Source organism: Puma concolor, chromosome C1 (genome assembly GCF_028749965.1).
Source record: "Puma concolor isolate L17-30 chromosome C1, mPumCon1.1.hap2, whole genome shotgun sequence".
Taxonomy (NCBI): domain Eukaryota; kingdom Metazoa; phylum Chordata; class Mammalia; order Carnivora; family Felidae; genus Puma; species Puma concolor.
Genome location: NC_141674.1, coordinates 9434027 through 9456969, shown reverse-complemented (window position 1 = coordinate 9456969; position 22943 = coordinate 9434027). Strand labels below are relative to the sequence as shown.

General features: G+C 44.3%; 1 protein-coding gene across 6 annotated transcripts in view; it reads right to left on the bottom strand.

Moving 5' to 3' along the window:
* Positions 1–22943, bottom strand: part of AADACL3 (arylacetamide deacetylase like 3) — an 81402-nt gene that overhangs the window by 5814 nt on the left and 52645 nt on the right. For 3 of the 6 annotated variants that reach the window (XM_086715714.1, XM_086715712.1, XM_086715715.1), the window contains 2 exons: positions 13394–13552; positions 1990–2206 (listed from right to left, as the gene is read on the bottom strand). In XM_086715714.1, the coding sequence (XP_086571840.1) occupies positions 1990–2206; positions 13394–13435 (259 nt within the window). In that variant the 5' untranslated portion in view covers positions 13436–13552. Of the gene's footprint in view, positions 1–1989; positions 2207–2865; positions 5085–6607; positions 7537–13393; positions 13553–14405; positions 15435–22943 lie in introns of those variants that run through there. The other 3 variants (XM_086715713.1, XM_025925050.2, XM_086715716.1) reach the window with 3 other exon arrangements.

Here is a 22943-nt window from a genome sequence, read left to right as displayed (position 1 = left end):
CTGCCCCCTTCTCTCTGACAACCACCACAGACAGAGAGCTGGGGCTGATCCTAACAAGGTTTTGCAAACTTTCTTTCCCGCTGTGGAGCAGTCCTTCCTCCCCACCTTCTAGAACTTCTCCTCTGAGATCCCGTCTGAAGAACTTCCTCTAAGATTTCCCCCCATCCCCATTGATTCTGCAATCCATTCAAAATATCTGAGATGCCGTTTGGCCATAGAGCACAGGGGTGCGAACTCTCGATTCAGACCGGAGCTCACATCCCGACTTTGCCTCCTTTTAGCTTGAGCCGAAGTAGTCTGGGGCAAGTGCCTTCACCTCCCTGACGCTTGACTGCCACATCGGTAAAATGGGTACGATGATAATAACAGGGTTGTTTTTGGGGGGGGGGTGGTTAATGAGATAACTATTGCATAGAGGGCTTCCACAGTGTCTGCTGTATAAATATTAATTATTAATCATATTTATCAATACCTACTGACTGTTACCGCCATCCATTATGCAGACCAAACCAAAACCATGGTCGCATCTAATCCCTTACCCTCAGAAGCTCCCGCAGTGTGCCTCTGACATTCCACAGTGCGGAAGGCAGGGCTGAAACCAAATAAAAGGGTTTTTTCCCTTGAATTCATGGGACACCAGTGCGTGGGGGAGGGGGGCTAAGATAATAAAACGGTCTCGATTTTGAGTTTTTTCTGTCATTGATTTTCCTCAAATTGTTGGTTCTCCTGTCTGTACCAGAATTTGTCTCAGACGATAGCTGGTATGAAACAAAAGGACATGTGTTCAGCTATTTCCACTTTAAAAAAAATCCTATTTCCAACTGAATAGAGGTGCTGGTTGTAGAACACTATGAACGTACTAAACACCACTGAATTGTACACTTTAAAGTGGTTAATTTGGGGGTGCCTGGGTGGCTCAGTCAGTTAAGCATCCAACTTTGGCTCAGGTCATGATCTCACAGTTCACTGAGTTTGAGCCCACATGGGGTGAGTTCGTTGAACCTCACTTCGAGCCCCACACTTAGGACTCACTCTCTCTCTCTCTCTCTCTCTCTCTCCCTCTTTCCTTCTTCCTTTCTCTCGCTTGAGACCTCTTTCTATCAAAAATAAATAAATAAATAAAAATAAATAATTGGGGTGCCTGGGTGGCTCAGTCGATTGAGTGTCCGACCTCTGCTCAGGTCATGATCTTGCAGTTCGTGAGTTCGAGCCCCGTGTCAGGCTCTGTGCTGACAGCTCAGAGCCTGGAGCCTGCTTCAAGTTCTGTTTCTCCCTCTCTCCATCCCTCCCTCATTCACACTCTTTCTCTCAAAAATAAATAAGCATTAAGAAAAAAAGTGGTTAATTTTATGTTGTGTGAATTTCATATATATATATATATATGGATATTTCATATATATATGGATATAAACATATCCATAGATACACACATATACACATACATATACATATATGTGTATATATGAATATATGAATGTAAATAGAGCATATATATGAATATTTATATAGCATGTGTATATATGAATATATACACATATGTGTATATATGCATATATACACATATGTGTATATATGCATATATACACATATGTGTATATATGCATATATACACATATGTGTATATATGCATATATACACATATGTGTATATATATGTATGTATTCATATATATATTCATATATATTCATATATACACATATGTGTATATATGAATATATGAATGTAAATAGAGCATATATATGAATATATATATTTATATAGCATATGAATATATGAATATATATGTTGCATATATAGGTCTCCTTAGTTCCAGAAAGAGATCAGTACCTTCCATATCTCTGCCACCTGGATGATCTGGGACCCGCTAATTGTCCGGGTCCTACAGCGGCTTATAGACTGGGGTGCCACCTCTTGCTGGAAGGTGGGTGGCACCCAGCTCTGCTCTGGGACTGTCATACTATGGGTGGGGTCTGAGGGAAAGACTCTTACTCAGGCTCCCCAGGACCCCCCCGCCGCCGTGGTAGAACACGATGCCAGGCCTGGGGATGCAGGAAAACACTTTGGGCTGGTACAGCTTCACAGGGATTGTCCCGTAGCGGAGGTCTGTGACCACGACATCCGGATCCTCCTTCAGTGGCCTCAGATCATGCATGAAACGGACAAATCGGGGCATAGAACAGATTCTCAGTTTCTCAAAAATCATCCCCTGTTGGTGAGAGAGGAGGAAATGAGGCCAGAAGGATTTCAGTCTGTGCTTCGCTCGGGTGCAGCCGCCACCCGTGCCCCCAGCGGAGTGGCTGGAGGGCAGGCTGGACCACGTGTCCACGTGTGCCCTTGCGACACTGTAGTAAGCCCACCCCACCTTGGCCCACACTGCCCCCTCATCCTCTTTCCCCAGACAATTGACACCCGGTCCCACAAACCGAGCTTCTGGCCACCCCGTGAGGGTCCCTCTCCCCCAGAACACCCCCAACCGTGGCCTGGACGTGACCTCTCTTCCCGGGGCAGGCCCTCCTGGACCAGCCCAGCCAATGCAGTCGTCCCAAGCATTAGTTGCTAGTTTTAAGACGTGATAACTACACTGTGGTTATGTTTTTTAAAAGGTGAGGGCGTTCTGGTCTTTCAGAGATAATGACTGAAACCTTTTGGATAAAATAATATGATGTCTGAGGTCCACTTCCTGAGAAATGAGAAGGGGGAAAAGGTGGGGGCTCCGGTGAAACAAGATTGGCCAGGAGTCAGCAATCAGTACTGGGGGGAGGGTACATGGGGCATCCTCATAGTTTTCTGTCTCCTTTGGTGCATATCTGAAAGTTTGAAAGTTTGCATGGTAACAAAATAAAAGTAAACAAAGTCGTCTCTCACCCAGGCACCCTCTTTCTAGTGGTTCCTAACCCTTTCTGCACCAATGCCAGTTTGGCTTTAAGCGATGCCTGTGGACCTCGTCACAGAATGTTTTTGACACCTAAAATAAAATATGTGGGATTACATACGAGCACACAACAGCGAGATCTAGCGGCTGGTTTAATATCATTATTACTTCGAAGAAATGAGGCATCCGTGCAATTTTTCACCATATCTGCAATGGCTGTAATACGCTCTGGAAATACGCGGGATTCCTCTTGGTGACAAAGTCCCAGGTTGTGCTGTCACAACTGTGGTTTGTCCCCTTCATTCTTCATGGAAGGGAACCCCGCATTTCCTTTAGAGGTGAGTGAAAATGGAGCGTTTTTTTTTACCCCACCCACTTTCACGGACCCCTTGTCTTCTGTCCCCTTGGGGATTCAGAGAACCCCGGATGAAGAAGCCCTCTTTCACTTTGCTGGAAGGACTCGCCACACTGTAAATGGATTGGTTTATAGTGGTTTTGCCTGATTCTTCTCTCTGTCTCCCCACCAACACTGCCATGAGACTATAAGCTCCCTGAAGGCAGACTCTATCTGGGACTTTATTTCTCTTGCCCCTCATTGATCCCAGAGCCACAACTGGTGGACGACACATCGTAGTTACATGACACATCTTTGTAAAAACAAAAAAAACAAAACCAAAACAAACAAACAAAAAAAAAGCAAGTCAACAAACAGTAATAAGGCTAATACGTATTGAGGGTTTCCTTTATGCCAGGAATTGTAACCTGCACTCGGGACGGTTTAACTCATCGTAGCCCGCAACATGCTATGGAGTCTGGACTACTATTTCCCCCTCTTTTGCAGATGAGGAAACTGAGTCATCGTATTTGGGAGCCCAGACTACAGACTATGAGGGTCAAGGTCAGGAAAGCCAGAGGACAAATCATCAGATCTTGTGAAAGCTGGACATAGGAAGCCTTCAGCCAGTGGGTTCTTCTCCAGGAAGGGGTCTTCATGGGAACAGGTGTTTGCACTTGCTTTTCATTATGTAAGAGAGTTGAGAAAGCCTCAGCCTCGGGGGGGGGGGGGCGGTAAGATGGTGGAGCTGTAGGGGGGCCCTAGGCTTGCCTCATCCCTCAAACACAGCTAGATAATGTCAAATCACCCAGGAAAATTGATCTGAGGACTCACAGAACAAACTGCACAACAAGGAGAAAAAGAGGCCACATCGTGGAAGGTAGGAAGGTGCAGAGACGTGCTTTGGGGAAGAAAAGAATTGTAGGTGCTGCAGAGGGAAGGGAGCCCTGATCATGGAGAGAAGACAGAGATTGAGAGACAGAGAAAGAGGGGGAGAGAGAGAGAGAGCAGGGCCCAGGGGACTACATAAGAAAAACATTTGCCCAAACCATTGACGGGGAAATCAAGAGGGGCCGAACATCGCAAGTTGCACAAGCAGGGGGACCCAAAGAAGGCAAAGAAGTCAGAGGCGTGGCCTGGTGGGCTTAGCTTCAGGGAAGGAGGGAGGAGGCCCAGGAGTGGGCAGTGTGGTCTGAGGATCCCCTGGGTCACACTGGGAGACACAGTTTTCCTGCTTGGAGTGCATCTGGGAGAGGTGGCACAGCCTCTCAGGGGACAAAAGAGCCCCAGGCGCCCACATGCTGCCCTGTTCACAAGCATCACAAGCAAAGGAACAGAGACAGAGGGCAGCAAACCTTGGCGTCGGCTTTTTGCTGCGCTTTACCACAAACTCCGAGCCCTGCGCGGTCATGCGACTGCCCTTCTGGGACAAACAGGCACCGGCCACAGCACAGTGAGACCCTACCCCAGAGGATCAGCATGGGTCCGTGCCACACTGGGTCCCTGAATTTGGAGTTGTGAAACACAGCCGGGTACCTGAGATAAAACACAAGAGTACTGTGCCACCAGGCAGCAGAAATCCAGGACACAGAGGGAGGCAGGGGCATCTGAGGGACACCTGGGACACACAAGGGAGATTGTTCACTCTTCTGTGAGGGCTTCCTGAGCAGCAGCAGGGGAGAACTCCCTGCTCCAGGTGAGAGAGAGAGAGAGAGAGAGAGAGAGAGAGAGAGAAAGGACTGACATCATTCCCCAGCCCATCACACTGCCAGACTTTAGTGGGCAGCACAGCATCACCCAGGGGAAGCTGAAGCCCCTTACTCCAAGCCCCTCCCCCCTGCGCCTTGCAGGTGCTTCTGAACTAGGGCAAGTCCCCCTGAGAGCTACCGCAGCAGGCCCCTCCCCCAGAAGACCAGTGCAACTCCCCCCCAACACACACACACACACACACACACACACACACACACACACACACACATCAGGTCTACTGATCACAGAATGCAGCTCTAGGGGAAATAGGATCCAGCTTCTTTTAACAAGCAGACTAAAACACTCCTAGTTAAAGCTCGCCACACGCTAGACAAGGTCCAAACACCCCACTGCAGGCAAGGAGAAGTTCTGCAGAGGACTGACCTGAGGGAAAGAGCAGCCAAAACACAGCAGCAGAGTGCACACGGCATACACCAGAGACCCTTCCTGAAGCACCAGGCCCTGACCAGTATATGAGGTCTTCTTAATATAGCCATTACTCTCGAGACGCCTGGCTGGCTCTGACAGTTAAGCGTCTGACTCTTGATTTCAGCGCAGGTCACAACCTCGAGCTTCGTGAGATCGAGCCCTGTGTCAGGCTCTATGCTGATGGCACAGAACTTGCTTGGGATTCCCCCTCTCTCTCCCTCTCACCCTCTGCCCCGCTCGTTCTCTCGCTCTCTCTCAAAATAAATAAATGAACATTATAGCCATAACTCTCAGGAGCAGGAAACAGAACAGGCTTTCCTAACACACAGAAGACACAGACGTAAACAAAATGCCAAGACAGAGGAATGCATCCCAAAAGAAAGAACAAAAAGGGGTCACGGCCAGGGATCTAATCGAAACAGATATAAGTAATACGCCTGACCTAGAATTTAGAACAACAATCATGAGGATACTAGCTGAGCTTGAGGAAAGCAAAGAAGACACCAGGGAGTCCCTTCCGTTGCATAAGAGACTTAACTGTGTTTTCTGTATTCAATCTGTCAGCCCTCTGGAAAAGCACAACCAGTCCCCATTGGCAACTTTGACACAATTCTCCCCATGATCTATTTGTATCTATTCTATTAAATTCACACACCAGTAGCAATGAGCAGAATCTGACTATATGACATAAACAGTTTTCCATCTCTCAATAGTAAAAAGATTGTGTGTGTGTGTGTGTGTGTGTGTGTGTGTATCTAAAGCTACATTCTGAAGTTTTGCTCATTTGCTCATTTGTACTAATTTACTAATTGGCTGCATGTGTCTTTGTTGTTGGCTGGTTCTAGCTAGGTAGGTGGTAATGGGGGCTCAAAATCCGGAGTAACTCATTCTTGTCTTCACAGCTTCATAGTGTGTGCTGTGAAGACAGTAAGACAGGAGCAGGGAGGGTGGGACTGGAATTGACCTTTCTTTCCTGTTAACCGAGGAAGTAAATCTTTTTTCATTTTCTGGCTCTGAGCCCAGTACAGCTTGAGCAACACTAGGAAGAGATTGAGAACCTCTTAGTTAATAGGTTCCCTAACAGGGATCATTCAGATGTGAGAATAAAATGCAGCTAGCCTGTCTCTGCTGCTGCGTCAATGCAACTAGAATCTTCTCATGTGTTTTCCCAACCTCCTCCTTGAACCCTCAGGCGGAGAGGAAAAATCAAACACGGAACTCACCCATCTCAACAACAGCAGGAAAAGGCAATCCAGGACCCGCAGTTTCACCGGGTGGCCGATGGCTGCAGGGATGTCCGCAGTAAGGAAATGGCTGCAGATTACCCACAGACCAACCCCCAAGAACGCACAGGCTGCCATGGGAAGGGGCAGGAGCAGGACTGCCATCATGCTGGTTTTCAGCACAGAGGAGGCTAAGAGAAGAGGCTGTTCAGTGCCAGACACGGTCAGGAGTCAGCAGCCCTCCTCCACTTATACACCACAACCTGCCCTCCCCACCTCCCCATCTCCACAGCATTGGCCCAGCCCAGGTGAGTCACAGACTCAGGTGAGGACATAATTCTAGGGCAGGGCCCATGCAGAGGAGAAAGTGGTTCACGCAGCCTGACTCAGATGGAAATGAGGGCTCCAAAGTTCCAGCTACACCCTGGAGCACTGCTACGTGAAATGGCCTTGGAGGAGCACCTGGGTGGCTTAGTTGGTTAAGTGCCCACCTCTTGGTTTCGGCTCCAGGTCATGATCTCACAGTCTGTGAGTTCGAGCCCCGCGTCAGGCTCCGTGTTGCCACTGCGGAGCCTGCTTGGGATTCTCTCTCTCTCCCTCGGACCCTCACGCACTCTCTCTCTCAAAATAAATAAATAAACTTAAAAAAAAAAAAAAAAAGAAATGGCCTTGGAGAAGTCACCATGGATGTCACAAACACCATTCCCTCCACCTGTGCTCTGGTGGCACTCACCCCCTAATTACACTCTGGCCATGCTCGCTGTTCCTTAGTCTGCCAAGGAGGTCCCAGGGTGTTTGTACTTGTGGTTCTCTGTGCAACAGTGTTCCCCAAGATAATGGTTGAGCTCAACTCCTCCCCTACTGCAGGTCTCTGTTCAAATGTCACCTTCTGAGTGAGGCTGTGCCTGGACACCTTATTTAAAAGTATAACTCCCGGGGCGCCTGGGTGGCGCAGTCGGTTAAGCGTCCGACTTCAGCCAGGTCACGATCTCGCGGTCCGTGAGTTCGAGCCCTGCGTCGGGCTCTGGGCTGATGGCTCGGAGCCTGGAGCCTGTTTCCGATTCTGTGTCTCCCTCTCTCTCTGCCCCTTCCCCGTTCATGCTCTGTCTCTCTCTGTCCCAAAAATAAATAAACGTTGAAAAAAAAAATTTAAAAGTATAACTCCCCACCAGCATCCCTATGCCCATCCCACCCTCCACTTCTTCATGGCCTTTATTATCAGCTGAAATATCGCATACTTCACTTGTTTGTTTATTGTCTGTGGAGTGGCACCTCTGTGGGGACAAGAATTTTTGCTTTGTTCCTTGCTTTATCCTCAGAGGTTAGGTCAGGGTTTGGTACTTAGCAGGTGCTCAGCAAATGTCTACCAAATGAAGCAATGAATGAACAAGCTTTGTCCTTTTCATTGTAAAGCAGGAAAATTCGAGCTTACCTGCCTTTGCAGGTTAGGTCAGAGATCGATGTCACTGTTCAAAATCTTCCCTAATGACAAGTCCCACAGCTGCAGTAATAACGATGACGGCTGCCTTCTCTTCCACCTCCCCACCATGGTGTCAGAGCACAGGGAGATCCTACCCGCCCGGGAGAGAACTGGCAATGTCTAGAGACATTTTTGATTGTCACAACAAAATGGGCAGGGTGGGGGCTGATACTGGCATCGCAGGGGTATGTTCCAGAGATGTTGCTTAACATCCGGCAATGCACAGATGGCCCCGACAGCGAGGAGGTACCTGGTCCAACAGGCTGGTAGTGCCCAGGATGAAAAACCCTGAGCTAGTAAGACTTGGATTTGAATCCTGGCTCTGCCTCATCCAGCATTCTCATCATGAGCGAGTTACAATACACTCTCTGAGCCTCAGCTTCCAAGACTGTAAGATGGGGGTAATAATAGTAACTCCATTAGCTTTCAGTGTGCATTTCTTTGAATCCAATGCAGTAGAACATTCTTTCATATTTTATCCGTTATTTGAGGTTTTTCCTTTACGGATTCATGTGAATTTATTTTGTGTCTTCATACTCTGTATCTAAAATTTTCTATTTTCGTTTATCTTTTTGCACTGACTTGAAAAGATATTTGTAGTAATAACATTGGTGACAGACGGTGACCACACGTATTGTGGTGAGCACTTAGTAATGTATAGAATTGCTGAGTCAGTATGCTGTGCATCTGAATCTAATATCACACTGTATGGAGTGTATACTTCAATAAAAAATGTTTTAAATATTTTTAAGGATTATTTTCTAGTTATTTGCTTTTTTAACTTTGTTAATGTCGTTTTTCTGCATTGACGTTTGTAATTTTTACACAATGAAATCTCTCATCTGTTCTCTTATTATGCTTAGAAAGATCTTTTTTACAGTACATGAAACTATATGGCAATGATTTTGAAAATGAAGATTTTCTTTGTCAAAATATAAATATCTGGGGGCTCCTGGGTAGTTCAGTCGCTTCAGCATCTGCCTCATGATTTCAGCTCAGGTCATGATCTCACTGGTTCATGGGATGGGGCCTCACGTCAGGCTCTGCACTATCATTGGGAATTTTCTCTCTCCTTCTCTCTTTGCCCCTCCCTTACTCACACATGTGCTCTCTTGCTCTAAGAATAAATAAGTAAACTTAAAAAATATATATGAATTTCACCCAAGAAATAGAAAATACGCATAGATCAATTACTATGAGAAGGATTAGAGTCTGTTACCACTGAGGTTTATAAACACTTAACCCAGAAATTATGCAAAAGCACAGGGAGAATGAGGGAATGCCTACATATAAGCACCGAACCATTTTTTATTTCCTGGTTATATTACTTAGGATCAGTAATTCTAGCTACTATAACAAAAGATTTTGGCAGAATAAAGACTAATTTTCCCCTCCCAACACAGACACTGGCGTGTTTGATGAACATCCGCACCACTTGGTGATTACAGGATCCATGTTTCTTTCCGTCTGATGTTCTGCCATCTTCCAGGACCTCCGCCGATCCTCCGTGCCTTGCCAGGAGCCCCAGGAATGATATGCTCGTGGAAGAACCCGTGGAGGAGAACTTAAGGGCCAGGCCTGGAAATACATCCCGTTGGCTGGAACACATTCACATGGCTTCACCGAAATGCATGGGACTCGGGGGGGGGGGGGGGGGGGGCAGCAAACCTTCCATCTACCTAAGGATGAAAATGAAATGGAGTTTGGCGGATTCATAGGATCGTTCTGCCACGCAGCCTTTTGTCCAACAAGCAAGAGGAGATTTAATACAGGGAATTCAAAACACTGTGGGCAGGATGGAGGGAGGGCAGGCTTTCAGTAAACAGCACCCCAGGTGTCACAAGAAACCACGCTGCTGACTGATCTCTGGAACAGGAAGAGGGCTGACTCGCCAGGGGACACCGGGAGGCGCGTGCAAAACGTGGAGGCTTCCACCGGCTGGTGCTCACGTGAGCATGCTCGGCGCTGCCCAGGAAGAATGGCTTCCGCTTCTAGCTGCCTTCCAGAGCTTCCGGGACGGATGTTCCTGAGACAAACTGGAGCCTTGTGGGCAAGATGGCCTAGGAAGCGCCATTCTCCTGCATTTAACCCCCAGACACAGGAGAGGGTTCAGAACAGTAAGGAGGGTGCTGAGTGCCAGCATCTGGCACAAAAAATAGTTTGATCATGATGTTAGGGCCCTTGAAGTCCAACCACAGACTGCCAAGGAGTCCCCAGCCCAAGGTCAGGTCAAGTACTCCTGTTACGTCTCTTTGTGGTGTCTGTGCTCCTGCACGCTCATTAGGGAATTTCTAGCAGTCTTTTCTTTTGTGTATCTTGCTGCGATGTCATTTGGCACAGAGTTATATATTTACTGCGGAAGTCGCCTTTCTCAGCGTGCTGGAGTTGCCCTAAACAAAGGACCCCAGGTTGGGGGTGGGGGTGGGGGAAGGGGGGCTTTAGCAAAAGAAGCTTAGAGTCTCCCAGTTCTGGAGGCTGGAGGTCCAAGGTGTCACCAGGGCTGATATCTTCTGAGGGCTGTGCAGGAAGGGTGTGCTCCAGGACCCTCTCCTTGGCTTTTGGACAGCTGTCATCGCTCTGTATCTTCACACTGTCTTCCCTCTACGCATGTCTCTGTGTCCAGTTTCCCTTTTTACAAGGACACCAGTTGTATTGGAGTGAGGCCCACTCTGAGGACCTCATTTTGATCATCGCTGCAAAGACCTTACCTCTTAAGTAAGGTCACATTCTGAGGTACTGGGGGTTAGGCTCAACATATGAATTTAGGGGTGCCTGGCTGCCTCAGTCGAGTAGAGCATGTGACTCTTGATCTCAGGGTCATGAGTTTGAGCCCCATGTTGGGTGTAAGGATTACTTAAAAAATAAAAAAATTTTTTTTTTTAATTTAAAAACTCACAACATATGAATTTAGAGGGACGTAATTCAACCCACAACAGCACCCTTATCAACATCGAATGGTATTCTTTTACGATACGTTTCCTGCCTTGAATTCTACTTGCCCAAAGGCAGAAGCTAAGAAGTATTTGAGTGTACTTCTCCCCTGGGCCAAGCAATCTCTAGAAAAATAACACTCTACGTTCCCTCTACTTCTGCACTCACTCTTCCCCTTGGAGGAGAAGTGGCTTTTGTGAAATGGAGAAGGAATTGGGCATGCTCAGCTCACTGTGACATCTGTTTGCCCGCAGAGAAGGGGCATCCTGTTCTCTGTAGCCAGGTGCCTCCAGAGAGAGGTGTATGTATGTTCAATGCTGCCTGGGACCCTGTTCCTAATATCAGGCAGCACCCTTGCCCACACACCTAAGCCACATGCTCTGATAATCAGCTTTATCAGAAAGAAAGGTGATGTATCGGGGTCCTAGCAGGAATTGGATGGCTTACTCATGCTATAGACTGAATGTTTGTGTCCCCCTGTAATTCATATGCTGACTCTAATCCCCAATGTGATGATATTTGGAGGTGGGCCCTTTGGGAGGTGATCAGGTCATGAGGGTGGGGCCCACATGAATGGGATTAGTGCCCTAGTAAGAGACCTCCAAGAGTTCCTTTGCCCCTTCTGCCATGTGAGGATACAGAGAAAAGACAGCTGTCAATGAACCAGGAAGTGGGTTCTCACACATGGAATCTGTTAGCACCTTGATCTTTGACTTCCCAGCCTTCTATTGTGTTTAAGCCACCCAGTTTATGGTAATTTTATTACAGCAGCCTGAATGGACTAAGACCCTCATATTAGGATAATTTGGAAAGAGCCCACAGGATAGCACAGCCGGTAACAGCAGGGCTCCATTCTCCCTCCCAGAGGGGAGGGAATATAGCAGAACCAATGCTGTGTGGAAAGGGCTCCCTGTGAGCTGAGCTGAGGCACACAGCTTACACATGGCAAACCCACGGGGATAGAGGTGCCCCACTGTCACTCTCCTTCCTTCCTAGGCTCTCATGCTGTTGTGCTCCTCTGCCCAGGCCCTTCAGGAAAGCAGAGGGCAAAGGATGCTCTTGGCGGGGTCCATGCAGGTCAGTTTCCCAGGCTACAGAGTGGGTGGAGGAAGGTGGGGAGTCTACCTGGGGGACAAAGGGAAAATGTCCAGCACAGAGGTATTTTCATCTCCAAATCCTTGACCCTTATTCTGTTTTCTGGCTAGTGTTGAGCTCATGGAAGAAGGGAGGAATAATGTATTCATTTCCCACTGCTGCTATAATAAATTACCACCAATTTAGAGCCTTGAAATGATACCGATTTATTCTCACACAGTTCTGGAAGCAGAAGTTCTAACATCAAGGTATCAGCTGGGCTGCATTCCTCTTAGAGGCTCACACCTGTTTCCTCCCTTTTCCCAGCTTCTAGAGGTGCCTGCATTCCTGAGCCAAGGAATCCCAGGATCCCCTCCCAGCACCACTCTGTTCTCTGTTTCTGTCATCCCACCTCCTCTGATGCTGCCTCCTCCTGTCTCTCCCTCTTATATGGGCCTTCGTGATTACATTAGGCCCACTTGGATGATCCAGGATAATCTCCCCACCTCAAAATCCTTAATTACAAGTTCAAAGTCCCTTTTGCCATGTAAGGTAACATATTTGCAAGTTCTGGGATTAAGATATGAACATCTCTGGGAGGGGGGTGGGGGGATGTTATTCAGCCCACCACAGTGAAGGAACCAGTGAACCAACCCTTTTCAAACCCCCTTGGCTTTGGGAAATAGGCACGTGCAATTTGCTTTTGCAAATGCACTCAGTGTATATTTTGCTATAGCAGTTACTATCATCAATATAACTCCCACTTGAAACTCTTTTCAGTGCATCATCTAAAGACTTAGTAGAATTCTCTCCTTTCTCAAGATAAGAATTACCTGCCTGGTGTTTGCCAGAAGCAGGGAGTGGGGGCAGGCAAAATGAGTGAAGGTGGTCAAAAGGTACAAATTTCCATTTACAAGGTAAATAAGTCCAAGGGATGCCATGTGCCGTGAGGACTCCAGTTAACAATACTGTATGTTGAAATTGTTAAGAGTAATTGCTAGATTCTTATCACAAGAAAAAAAAAGTCACTATGTGTGGTGATGAAATTAACTAAACTTTTTTTTAAGGTTGTATTTTTAAGCAATCTCTACACACAACGTGGGGCTCGGACTCATGACCCCAAGATCAAGAGTTGAGCCGCCACCAACTGAGCCAGCCAGGTGCCCCTAACTGAATTTTTTGTGGTGGTCATTTTACAATGTATGTGCATACATCTATCGAATCATTATGTCACATACCTAAAACCAATACAATGCTGTATGCCAATGATGCTTCAACAAATTAATAATAATAATAATTACCTGCCTGGAGTGTGGCATGTTGTTGGCTCCTTTGGGAAACATGCTGCTTTCTTATCTTCCTCCCTTTTATCTTCTATCTTCCGGTTGTGTGTCCACTTCTGTGCATCTTTTACTTTGACTTCATTGCACATGCTTTTGCTGTAAGTTGTCACAAATCCTCTGTGAAAAGAGCCATCAGGAATCTTTGACTTTCTTTTCTATCTTCCAAGTGAATAAAGACAGAAGGTATGAAAAAATTACTAGACTAATCTTCCTTAGTATAGTTCCTGCCTTAACAGTGGCTCCATAAATGGATACCAAGGACACCTTTGTCTCTTTCCCCACCTTTCACGTCATGGAGGGGCTCTTAATCCCTTAGGAAAATCCATATGTGCTTTGAAGGGTAGAGGGGAAGGAAGTGAGGGTGGAGGGGCTGAGGGACTCGGGGTGTGGTGCACATTTTAAGGGAAAAATGAGCTAAAAGTAGTTTCCTGAAAACACATTCCTGGGTTTGGAGAAACAGAGGCTGAAACTCCCAGATGGAAGTCCCTGGAGCCCAACTGAGTCCCTAGCAAAGGGTTTTGGAGAACAGTGTTGGTAGCAGGTGGACACGAGGGTCTGCAGGGCCAGAGAGGCTGTGAAACCTACATCAGGCCACCTGACCCTTTGGGTCTCTATCTTAGATGCAGACAAATCAAAAGGGTGACAGTCAGGCATGATGGTGCAGAGAGCCAGGTGGAAGTGTTCCACAGAGGGCACGTGAATTTAAACTTGGACCAGATCCCAGCAGTGCCAGCTTCTCCTGCATGCGGCACCAATATGGCGTCAGCTTTGGAAAAACCTGTCTCTGTGTAATTGTCCTTGTTTGCAGCATCAGAAGGTGCCTTCATGCATTCATTCACTCACTCATTCATTTATTCATTCATAAATGTTTAGGATGCTCACTCTCCAAGCAACTCTCTGGGGAGAGCCTTCCAGGCAGAGATGTAATACTTCCTGAGGGAGCCCCTGGGAAGGAAAGGAGGGGACCCACCTTGTGTTTCAGGAGCCCCTCTGGCCTCAAGAACAGGCAAACAAGCTTTGACCTAAAGGCTAGGTCAACTTTCCAAAATCCGAAGTAACTAATCCTGGCTGAATCTTCACAATGGCTTTGTTCATCCATGTTAATTTTATGATGGCTTGATGTTGGACATAATGGCAGACAGGTGGAGTGACCCTGCAGACACCCAGGAACCCTTTGGAATGTTCCACTCCTTCCTGATCATTCATTGTTGGGGGCTGATCCTTGAATCTTTTTGTGCTGCAGACTTTTTCTCAGAATATTTTTCGTACTTATTTCATAAAAACAATGTTCTTAAATAACTGCAAAACAGACATAGACTTACTAAGAAAAATTAATGACATTAAAACGGAGTTGTAGAGATTTTTTTTCAGTTTCTAATATAGAAAGATAAGTGCTTTAAAAAAACATTAAATAAAAAAAAAACATTAAATAACACTACCTAGTGGCAGATCTAGAAATGCCACATTTTGAAATAATGATGAGCATAAAGGATGTTTTGTAATATTTGTCACAACTGAAATACATGAAAATATTTGTGATCTTATTGGTGACAAAGTCCTATGTACAAGCAATATTACTGTGGCCTGTGGCCCACATTTCTGCCAGAAAAAAAAAATTTAGGGATGCCTGGATGACTCAGTCAGTTAAGCATTCGGCTCAGGTCATGATCTCATAGTTTATGAGATTGAGCCCTTTACCGAGCTCTGTGCTGATAGTGCAGAGCCTGCTTAGGATCCTCTCTCTCCTTTTCTCTCTGCCCCTCCTGCGTATTCTCTCTCTCTCCCTCTCTCTCAAAAATAAATATTTTTAAAAATTCTAAATTTCTGGGGCGCCTGGGTGGCGCAGTCGGTTAAGCGTCCGACTTCAGCCAGGTCACGATCTCGCGGTCCGTGAGTTCGAGCCCCGTGTCGGGCTCTGGGCTGATGGCTCAGAGCCTGGAGCCTGTTTCTGATTCTGTGTCTCCCTCTCTCTCTGCCCCTCCCCCGTTCATGCTCTGTCTCTCTCTGTCCCAAAAATAAATAAACGTTGAAAAAAAAAATTAAAAAAAAAATTCTAAATTTCAGTTAGAGGTTCATGAAAATAAGTGTGATTTCTTTCCCCATTCAAGTTCATGACTACTTGACTGCTAAGCACTGAGCCCCTGTTAGAAGGTACAGTAGTTTTGTTGAAAATATTTGAGCTGCAAAATAAACTTTTGGTGTTTCCCAAAGATGAGAAGCTATCTTGGTTTCAGGTACTCAGCAAAACGAAGTGTTTCCACTAGAAAATGATACCTGCCCTCTGTTCCCCAAGGGAAATACAATCCCACTCCCTTCTGTAGCCACAGCTGGTTAGTAGCTTGACAGGTCTGGATCCTAATAATTGATTCAGCATTTGAAAGACAATTAAGTGAGGGAGGAGTTAAGGCGGTGGAGAAGTAGGGGTGGGCTTTCCTCTCCTTCAAACACAGCCGTATTGAGGTCAGATCACTTGGAACATCCAAGAAATCAATCTGGGAGTAGCAGAAGGATCTCCACGGTTGGAGAGAGATGGCATGGCAGGTGAGAGGCACATGGAAGCGAATTGATGGTAGAAGAAAATGGTGGTGCTGCGGAGGGGAGGGAACCCTTTCTGTGGAGAGAGAAAAGAAAGAGAAAGAGAGAGGGGTTGAAAGAGTGCGGCATTGGGTTCACGCAAGAGGACAGCCTCTCTGGACCAGGGGCTGGGGAGTGAGGGGTACTGAGTGTCATGTTTTATGCAAACAGTGTGTAGCTCAAACTCTGAGGTTTTGGAACTGCGTGACTTTCTCCTGAGCAAAGTTGTGGTGCACACTCCTGGGGAGAAGGAGGGTGCTGGCCCCAGGGCGCATAGCATGGTGTAGGGATCTGGGTGTCACTGGGAGAGAACATTCCCCTTACAGCCTTTCATCAGGAGGAGACAGAGGCATGCACAGAGGGCAGATAAGCTGGTTGCTGCTTTCCATGGTGCTACACCATAGGTTCCATGCACCACAAAGGTGTGGGACTGTTTTTCTGGGACAAAGGACATCAGCACAGTGTGAAGAGGCTCTATTCTGGAGGAATGGGTTGGATCAGTGTGGTGCTGCACCCTTTAAGATTTCAAGTTTTAAATCCCAGCCCCATGCCAAAAAAAAAAAAAAAAGAAAAGAAAAAAAATTGCAGGAGACCTATGATGCAGGGCGCACTGACTGTGCTCGCTATTCTGTGAGGGCTGGCTGAACAGCAGGCGGTGTGAGATCCCTGGTCCAGGGAGGAGAGATTGGATTGGGGTGGCACCATTTCCCCACTAACAGCAACACTGTGGGACTTCAGAGAGCAACACTGCTGCCCCCAGTGGACGCGGGACCTGCTTACACCAAACCCCACCCCTGTGCCTAGCAACTGCTTATTTACAGGGGCGGGACTCAGAGCCAACACAGAAGTCTTCTCCAGAAGCCCAGCACAGCCAGCACTCTGCATGCAACAAGTGTACTGAAAAACAGAGTGCTTCAAAGTGTCACCTGCAATGCTGGTGGAAATAGGACCAGGCTTACTTTTTTTTTTTTTCCCCATCTCTTTTTTTTCTTTGGAGTCAGGCTTATAGTTTTATGTTTGTTTTTTCATTTCCTTTTCTGGTTTTTTGTTTTGTTTTGTTTTGTTTTGTTTTTTTGATCAGCCTTCTTTTTCTTTTCCTTTTGTTTGGAATCAGGCTTACAGTTGTTTGATTGTTTGGGTTGTTTTTTTTTTTTTTTCACTCCTTTTCCTTCTCTCTCTCTCTCTCTCTCTCTCTCTCTCTCTCTCAGTTTTGGATCAGGCTTTCCCCCACCCCTCCCTTTTTTTCCAGGATTATTTTAACAAATCAAAGCACATCTAGTTAAAGGTCCAAACACTCCCCAACGCAAGCAGAGAGGAGCTCTGCAGAGAACTGACAGTGGGAAAGAAAAGCCAAAATGCAACAGCAGAGTGCACACAGCAGACACCAGAAACACTTCCTGAAGTGCCAGGCCCTGGACCGTGTATGACCCCTTTTGAATATAGTAGTACTCTCAGGTGCAGGAAGTATAACAAACTTTCAAAATACACCTAAGACAGACACTTAGCCAACACGACAAGACAAAGAGGAATTCTACCCAAAAGAAACTTCAAGAAGAACTCACAGCCAGGGACTTGCTCAAAACAGATATAAGCAATATATCTGAACAAGAATTTAAAACAATAGTCACAAGATTACTAGCTGGGCTTGAAGAAAGCATAGAAGACACCAGAGAAACCCTTGCTGAAGAGATCAAAGACCTAAAAACTAGCCAGGCTAAAATAAAAAATGCTGTAACTGAGATCTAAATACACAGTCACAAGTTAAAATAGAAAAGAAGTTAAAATTATGGAAAATAAGCTGAAAAGAAGAGGGAAAGAAAACTGTTAGATCATGAGGGCAGACTTAGGGAACTCAATAATTCCATCAAGTGAAACAATATCCTTATCCCAGGAGTCCCAGGAGAAGAAGAGTGGGAAAAAGGGGAAGAAAGTTTATTTGAACAAATTATAGCTGAGAACTTCCCAAATCTGGGGAAGGAAACAAGCATTCAAGTCCAGGAAGCACAGAGGACTCCCTTCAAAATCAACAAAAACAGGTCAACACTACAACATATCATAGTGAAACTTGCAAAATACAAAGATAAAGAGAGAATTCTGAATGCAGCTAGGGACAAATGGTCCTTAACCCACAGGGATAGCAATATAAGGTTAGCAGAAGACCCATCCACTGAAACATGGCAGGCCAAAAGAGAGTGGCAGGAAATATTCGATATACTGAATGGGAAAAGTATGCAGCCAAAAGTTCTTTATCCAGCAAGGCTGTCATTCAGAATAGAAGGAGAGATAAAGAGTTTCCCAGACAAACAAAAACTAAATGACTTCATGACCACTAAACCAGCCCCGCAAGAAATTTTAAGGGGGACTTTTTGAGTGGACAAAAAAAAAAAAAAAAAAAAAAAATACCAAAGCAACAAAGACTGGAAAAGACCAGAGAACATTTTCAAAAACACCAGCTCTGCAAGCAACACAATGGCACTAAATTCATATCTTTCAGTAATCACTCTAAATGTAAATGGACTAAACACTCTAAACAAAAGACATAGGGCATCAGGATGGATGAAAAGAAAATAATATCCATCTATGTTCTGCCTATAAGAGACTCATTTTAGACTAAAAACACCTGCAGATGGAAAGTAAGGGGATGGAGATACTTCTATCATGCTAATAGATGTCAAAATAAAGCCAGAGTAGCTATACTTATATCAGACAAACTAGATTTTAAAACAAAGACTGTAGGGGCACCTGGGTGGCTCAGTCGGTTAAGCATCCGACTTCGGCTCAGGTCATGATCTCACAGTCTGTGAGTTCAAGCCCCACGTCGGACTCTGTGCTGACAGCTCAGAGCCTGGAGCCTGTTTCAGATTCTGTGTCTCCCTCTCTCTCTGACCCTCCCCCGTTCATGTTCTGTCTCTCCCTGTCTCAAAAATAAACGTTAAAAAAATTTTTTTTAATTAAAAAAAAACAAAGACTGTAACGAGAGATGTAGAATGGCATTATAGCATAATTAAAGGGTCTATCCATCAAGATCTAACAATTGTAAACATTTATGTCCCCAACTTGGAAGAACCCAAATATATAAATCAACTAAAAACAAACATAAAGAAACTCATATATAATAATACAATAATAGTAGGGGACTTTAACACCCCACTTAGAGCAATGGACAGATCATCTAAGCAGAAAATCAACAAGGAAACAATGGTTTTGAGTAACACACCGTACCAAATGGACTTAACAGATATATTCAGAACATTTCATCCTAAAGCAGCAGAAAACACATTTTTCTTGAGTGCACATGGAACATTCTCCAGAATAGATCTCATACTGGGTCACAAATCAGCCCTAAACAGGTACAAAAAGATCAAGATCATACCATGCATATTTTCAGATCACAACACTATGAAACTTGAAGTCAACCACAAGAAAAAAATTGGGAAGTCTTCAAATACATGGAGGTTAAAGAACATCCTGCCAAAGAATGAATGGGTTAACCAGGAAATTTAAGAAGAAATTTAAAAAATACATAGAAGCAAATGAAAATGAAAACACAACAGTCCGAAACTTTTGGGACGCAGCAAAGGCAGTCCTAAGAGGGAAGGAAATACATTGCCATTCAGGCCTATCTCAAGAAGTAAGAAAGGTCCCAAATACACAACCTAACCTTACACCTAAAGGAGCTAGAAAAAGAACAGCAAATAAAGTCTAAAGCCAGCAGAAGAAGGGAAATAATAAAGATTAGAGCAGAAATGAATGATATAGAAATTAAAAAAAAAAAACAGTAGAACAGATCAATGAAACTAAATTCTGGTTATTTTTTTTTAAGTTTTTATTTATTTATTTTTGAGAGAGAGAGCATGCACACGCAGGAGAGAGGCAGGGAAAAAGAGGGAAACAGAGGATCTGAAGCTGGCTCCATATGTATAGCAGAGAGCCCGATGCAGGGCTCAAACCCATGAACCATAAGATCATTACCTGAACCAAAGGCAGATGCTTAACCGACTGATCCACCCAGGTGCCCCTAAACACTGGTTCTTTGAAAGAATAAACAAAATTGATAAACCCCCAGCCAGACTTATCAAAAAGAAAAGAGAAAGGACCCAAATAGATACAATCACAAATGAGAGACAAGAAATCATAACTAGCACCACAGAAATACAAATAATTATAAAAGAATACTTTGAAAAAATTATATGCCAACAAACTTGGCAATCTGGAAGAAATAGACAAATTTCTAGAAATTCACAAACTAACAAAACTGAAACAGGAAGAAATAGAAAATTTGAACAGACCCATAGCCAGCAAAGAAATTGAATCAGAAATCAAAAATCTCCCAACAAACAAGAGTCCTGGTCCAGATGGCTTCTCAGAGGAATTCTACCAGACATTTAAAGAAGGGTTAATACCTATTCTTCTCAAAGTGTTCCAAAAAATAGAAATGGAAGGAAAACTTCCAAACTCAATCTACGAAGCCAGCATTACCTTGATTCTAAAACCAGAAAAAGACTCCACCAGAAAGGATAATTATAGGTCAATATCCCTGATAAACATGGATGCAAACATTCTCAACAAGATACTAGCAAATCAAATTCAACCGTACATGAAAAGAATTATTCACCATGACCACATGGGATTTATTACTGGGCTGCAGGGCTTGTTCAGTTTTCACAAATCAATCCACGTGATACACCACATTAATAAAAAAAAAAAAAGAATAGATGCAGGAAAAGCATTTGACAAAATACAGCATCCATACTTGATAAAAACCCTCAACAAAGTAGGGAAAGATGGAACATACCTCAACATCATAAAGGCCATATATGAAAGACCCACAGCTAATATCGTTCTCAATGGGGAAAAACTGAGAGCCTTTCTCCCGAAGGTTAGGAACAAGACAAGAATGTCCGCTCTCACCATTACTATTTAACATAGTACTGGTGCATCAGCAATCAGAAAACAAAAAGAAATAAAGTGCATACAAACCAGCAAGGAAGAAGTCAAACTTTCACTACTTGCAGATGACATGATATTCTATGTAGAAAACCTGAAAGACTTCACCAAAAAAATTGCTAGAATACATGAATTCAGCAAAGTCATAGGATATATAAAACCAACGTGCAGAAATCGGTTGCATTTCTATACACCATTAATGAAGTAGCAGAAAAAGAAATCAACAAATCAGTCCCATTTGCAATTGCACCAAAAATATGGTACCTAGGAATAAACCTAACTAAAGAGGTAAAAGATCTGTACTCTGAAAACTATAGAACATATATGAAAGAGATTTAAGAGGACACAAAGAAATGGAAAAGCATTCCATACTCATGGATTGGAAGAACAAACATTGTTAAAATGTATATACTACCCAAAGCAATCTACACATTTAATACAATCCCTGTCAAAATACCAACAGCATTTTTCACAGAGCTAGAACCAACAATCCTAAAATTTGTATGGAACTACAAAACACCCTGAATAGCCAAAGCAATCCTGAAAAGGAAAAACAAAACTGGAGGCATCATGATTATGAATTTCAAGCCATATTACAAAGCTGTAATCATCAAGACAATATGGTATTGGCACAAAACAGAGAGACAGATCAATGGAACAGAATAGAGAACCCAGAAATGGACCCACAAAGGTATGGCCAACTAATCTTCGACAAAGCAGGAAAGAATATCCAATGGAAAAAAGTCTCTTCAACACATGGTGTTGGGAAAATTGGTCTGCAACATGTGGAATAATGAAACTAGACCACTTGCTTACCCCATACACAAAAATAAATTCAAAATTGATGAAAGACCTAAATGTGAGACAGAAAACCACTAAAATCCTAGAAGAGAACACAGGCAGCAACCTCTTTGACTTTGGCCGTAGCAACTTCTTACTAGACATATTTCTGGAGGCAAAGGAAACAAAAGCAAACATGAACTATTGGGACTTGATCAAGATAAAAATCTTCTGCACAGCAAAGGAAACAACAAAACTAAAAGGGAGAATATATTTGCAAATAACCTCTCTGACAAAGGATTAGTACCCAAAATCTAAAAAGAACTTATATCAAACTCAACACCCAAAAAACAACAACCCAGTTAAGAAATGGGCAGAAGACATGAATAGATATTTTTCCAAAGACATCCAGATGGCTAACAGACACATGAAAAAATGCTCAACATCACTAGTCATCAGGGAAATACAAATAAAAACCACAATGAGATACCACCTCACACCTGTCAGAATGGCTAAAATTAACAACACAAGAAACAAGAGGTGTTGGTGAGGATATGAAGAAAAGGGAACACTCTTGTACTGTTGGTGGGAATGCAAACAGGTGCAGCCATTCTGGAGAACAGTATGGAGGCTCCTCAAGAAAACTAAAAATAGAACTACCCTATGTTCCAGCAGTTGCCCTATTAGGTATTTACCCAAAGGATACAAAAATACAGATTTGAATGCAACCTGATGTTTATAGCAGCATTATCAACAATAGCCAAACTATGGAGAGAACCCAAATGTCCATCAACTGATGAATGGATAAAGAAGATGTAGTATATATATACAATGGAATATGACTTGTCCATCAAAAAGAATGAAATCGTACCATTTGCAATGACATGGATGGAGCTAGAGTGTATTATGCTAAGTGAAATAAGTCAATCAGAGAAAGACAAATACCATATGGTGTCACTCATATGTGTAATTTAAAAAATGAAACAGATAAACATATGGGGGGGGGAGGAGAGAAGAAAACAAACCACAAGAGACTCTTAATGATAGAGAACTGAGGGTTGATAGAAGGGGGTGGGTGGGGGATGGGCTACATGGGTATTAAGGAGGGCACTTGTGATGAGCACTGGGTGTTGAATGTAAGTGATGAATCACTGAATTCCACTCTTGAAACCAAAAAAAAAAAAAAAAGGAATAAGAAAGAAAGAAA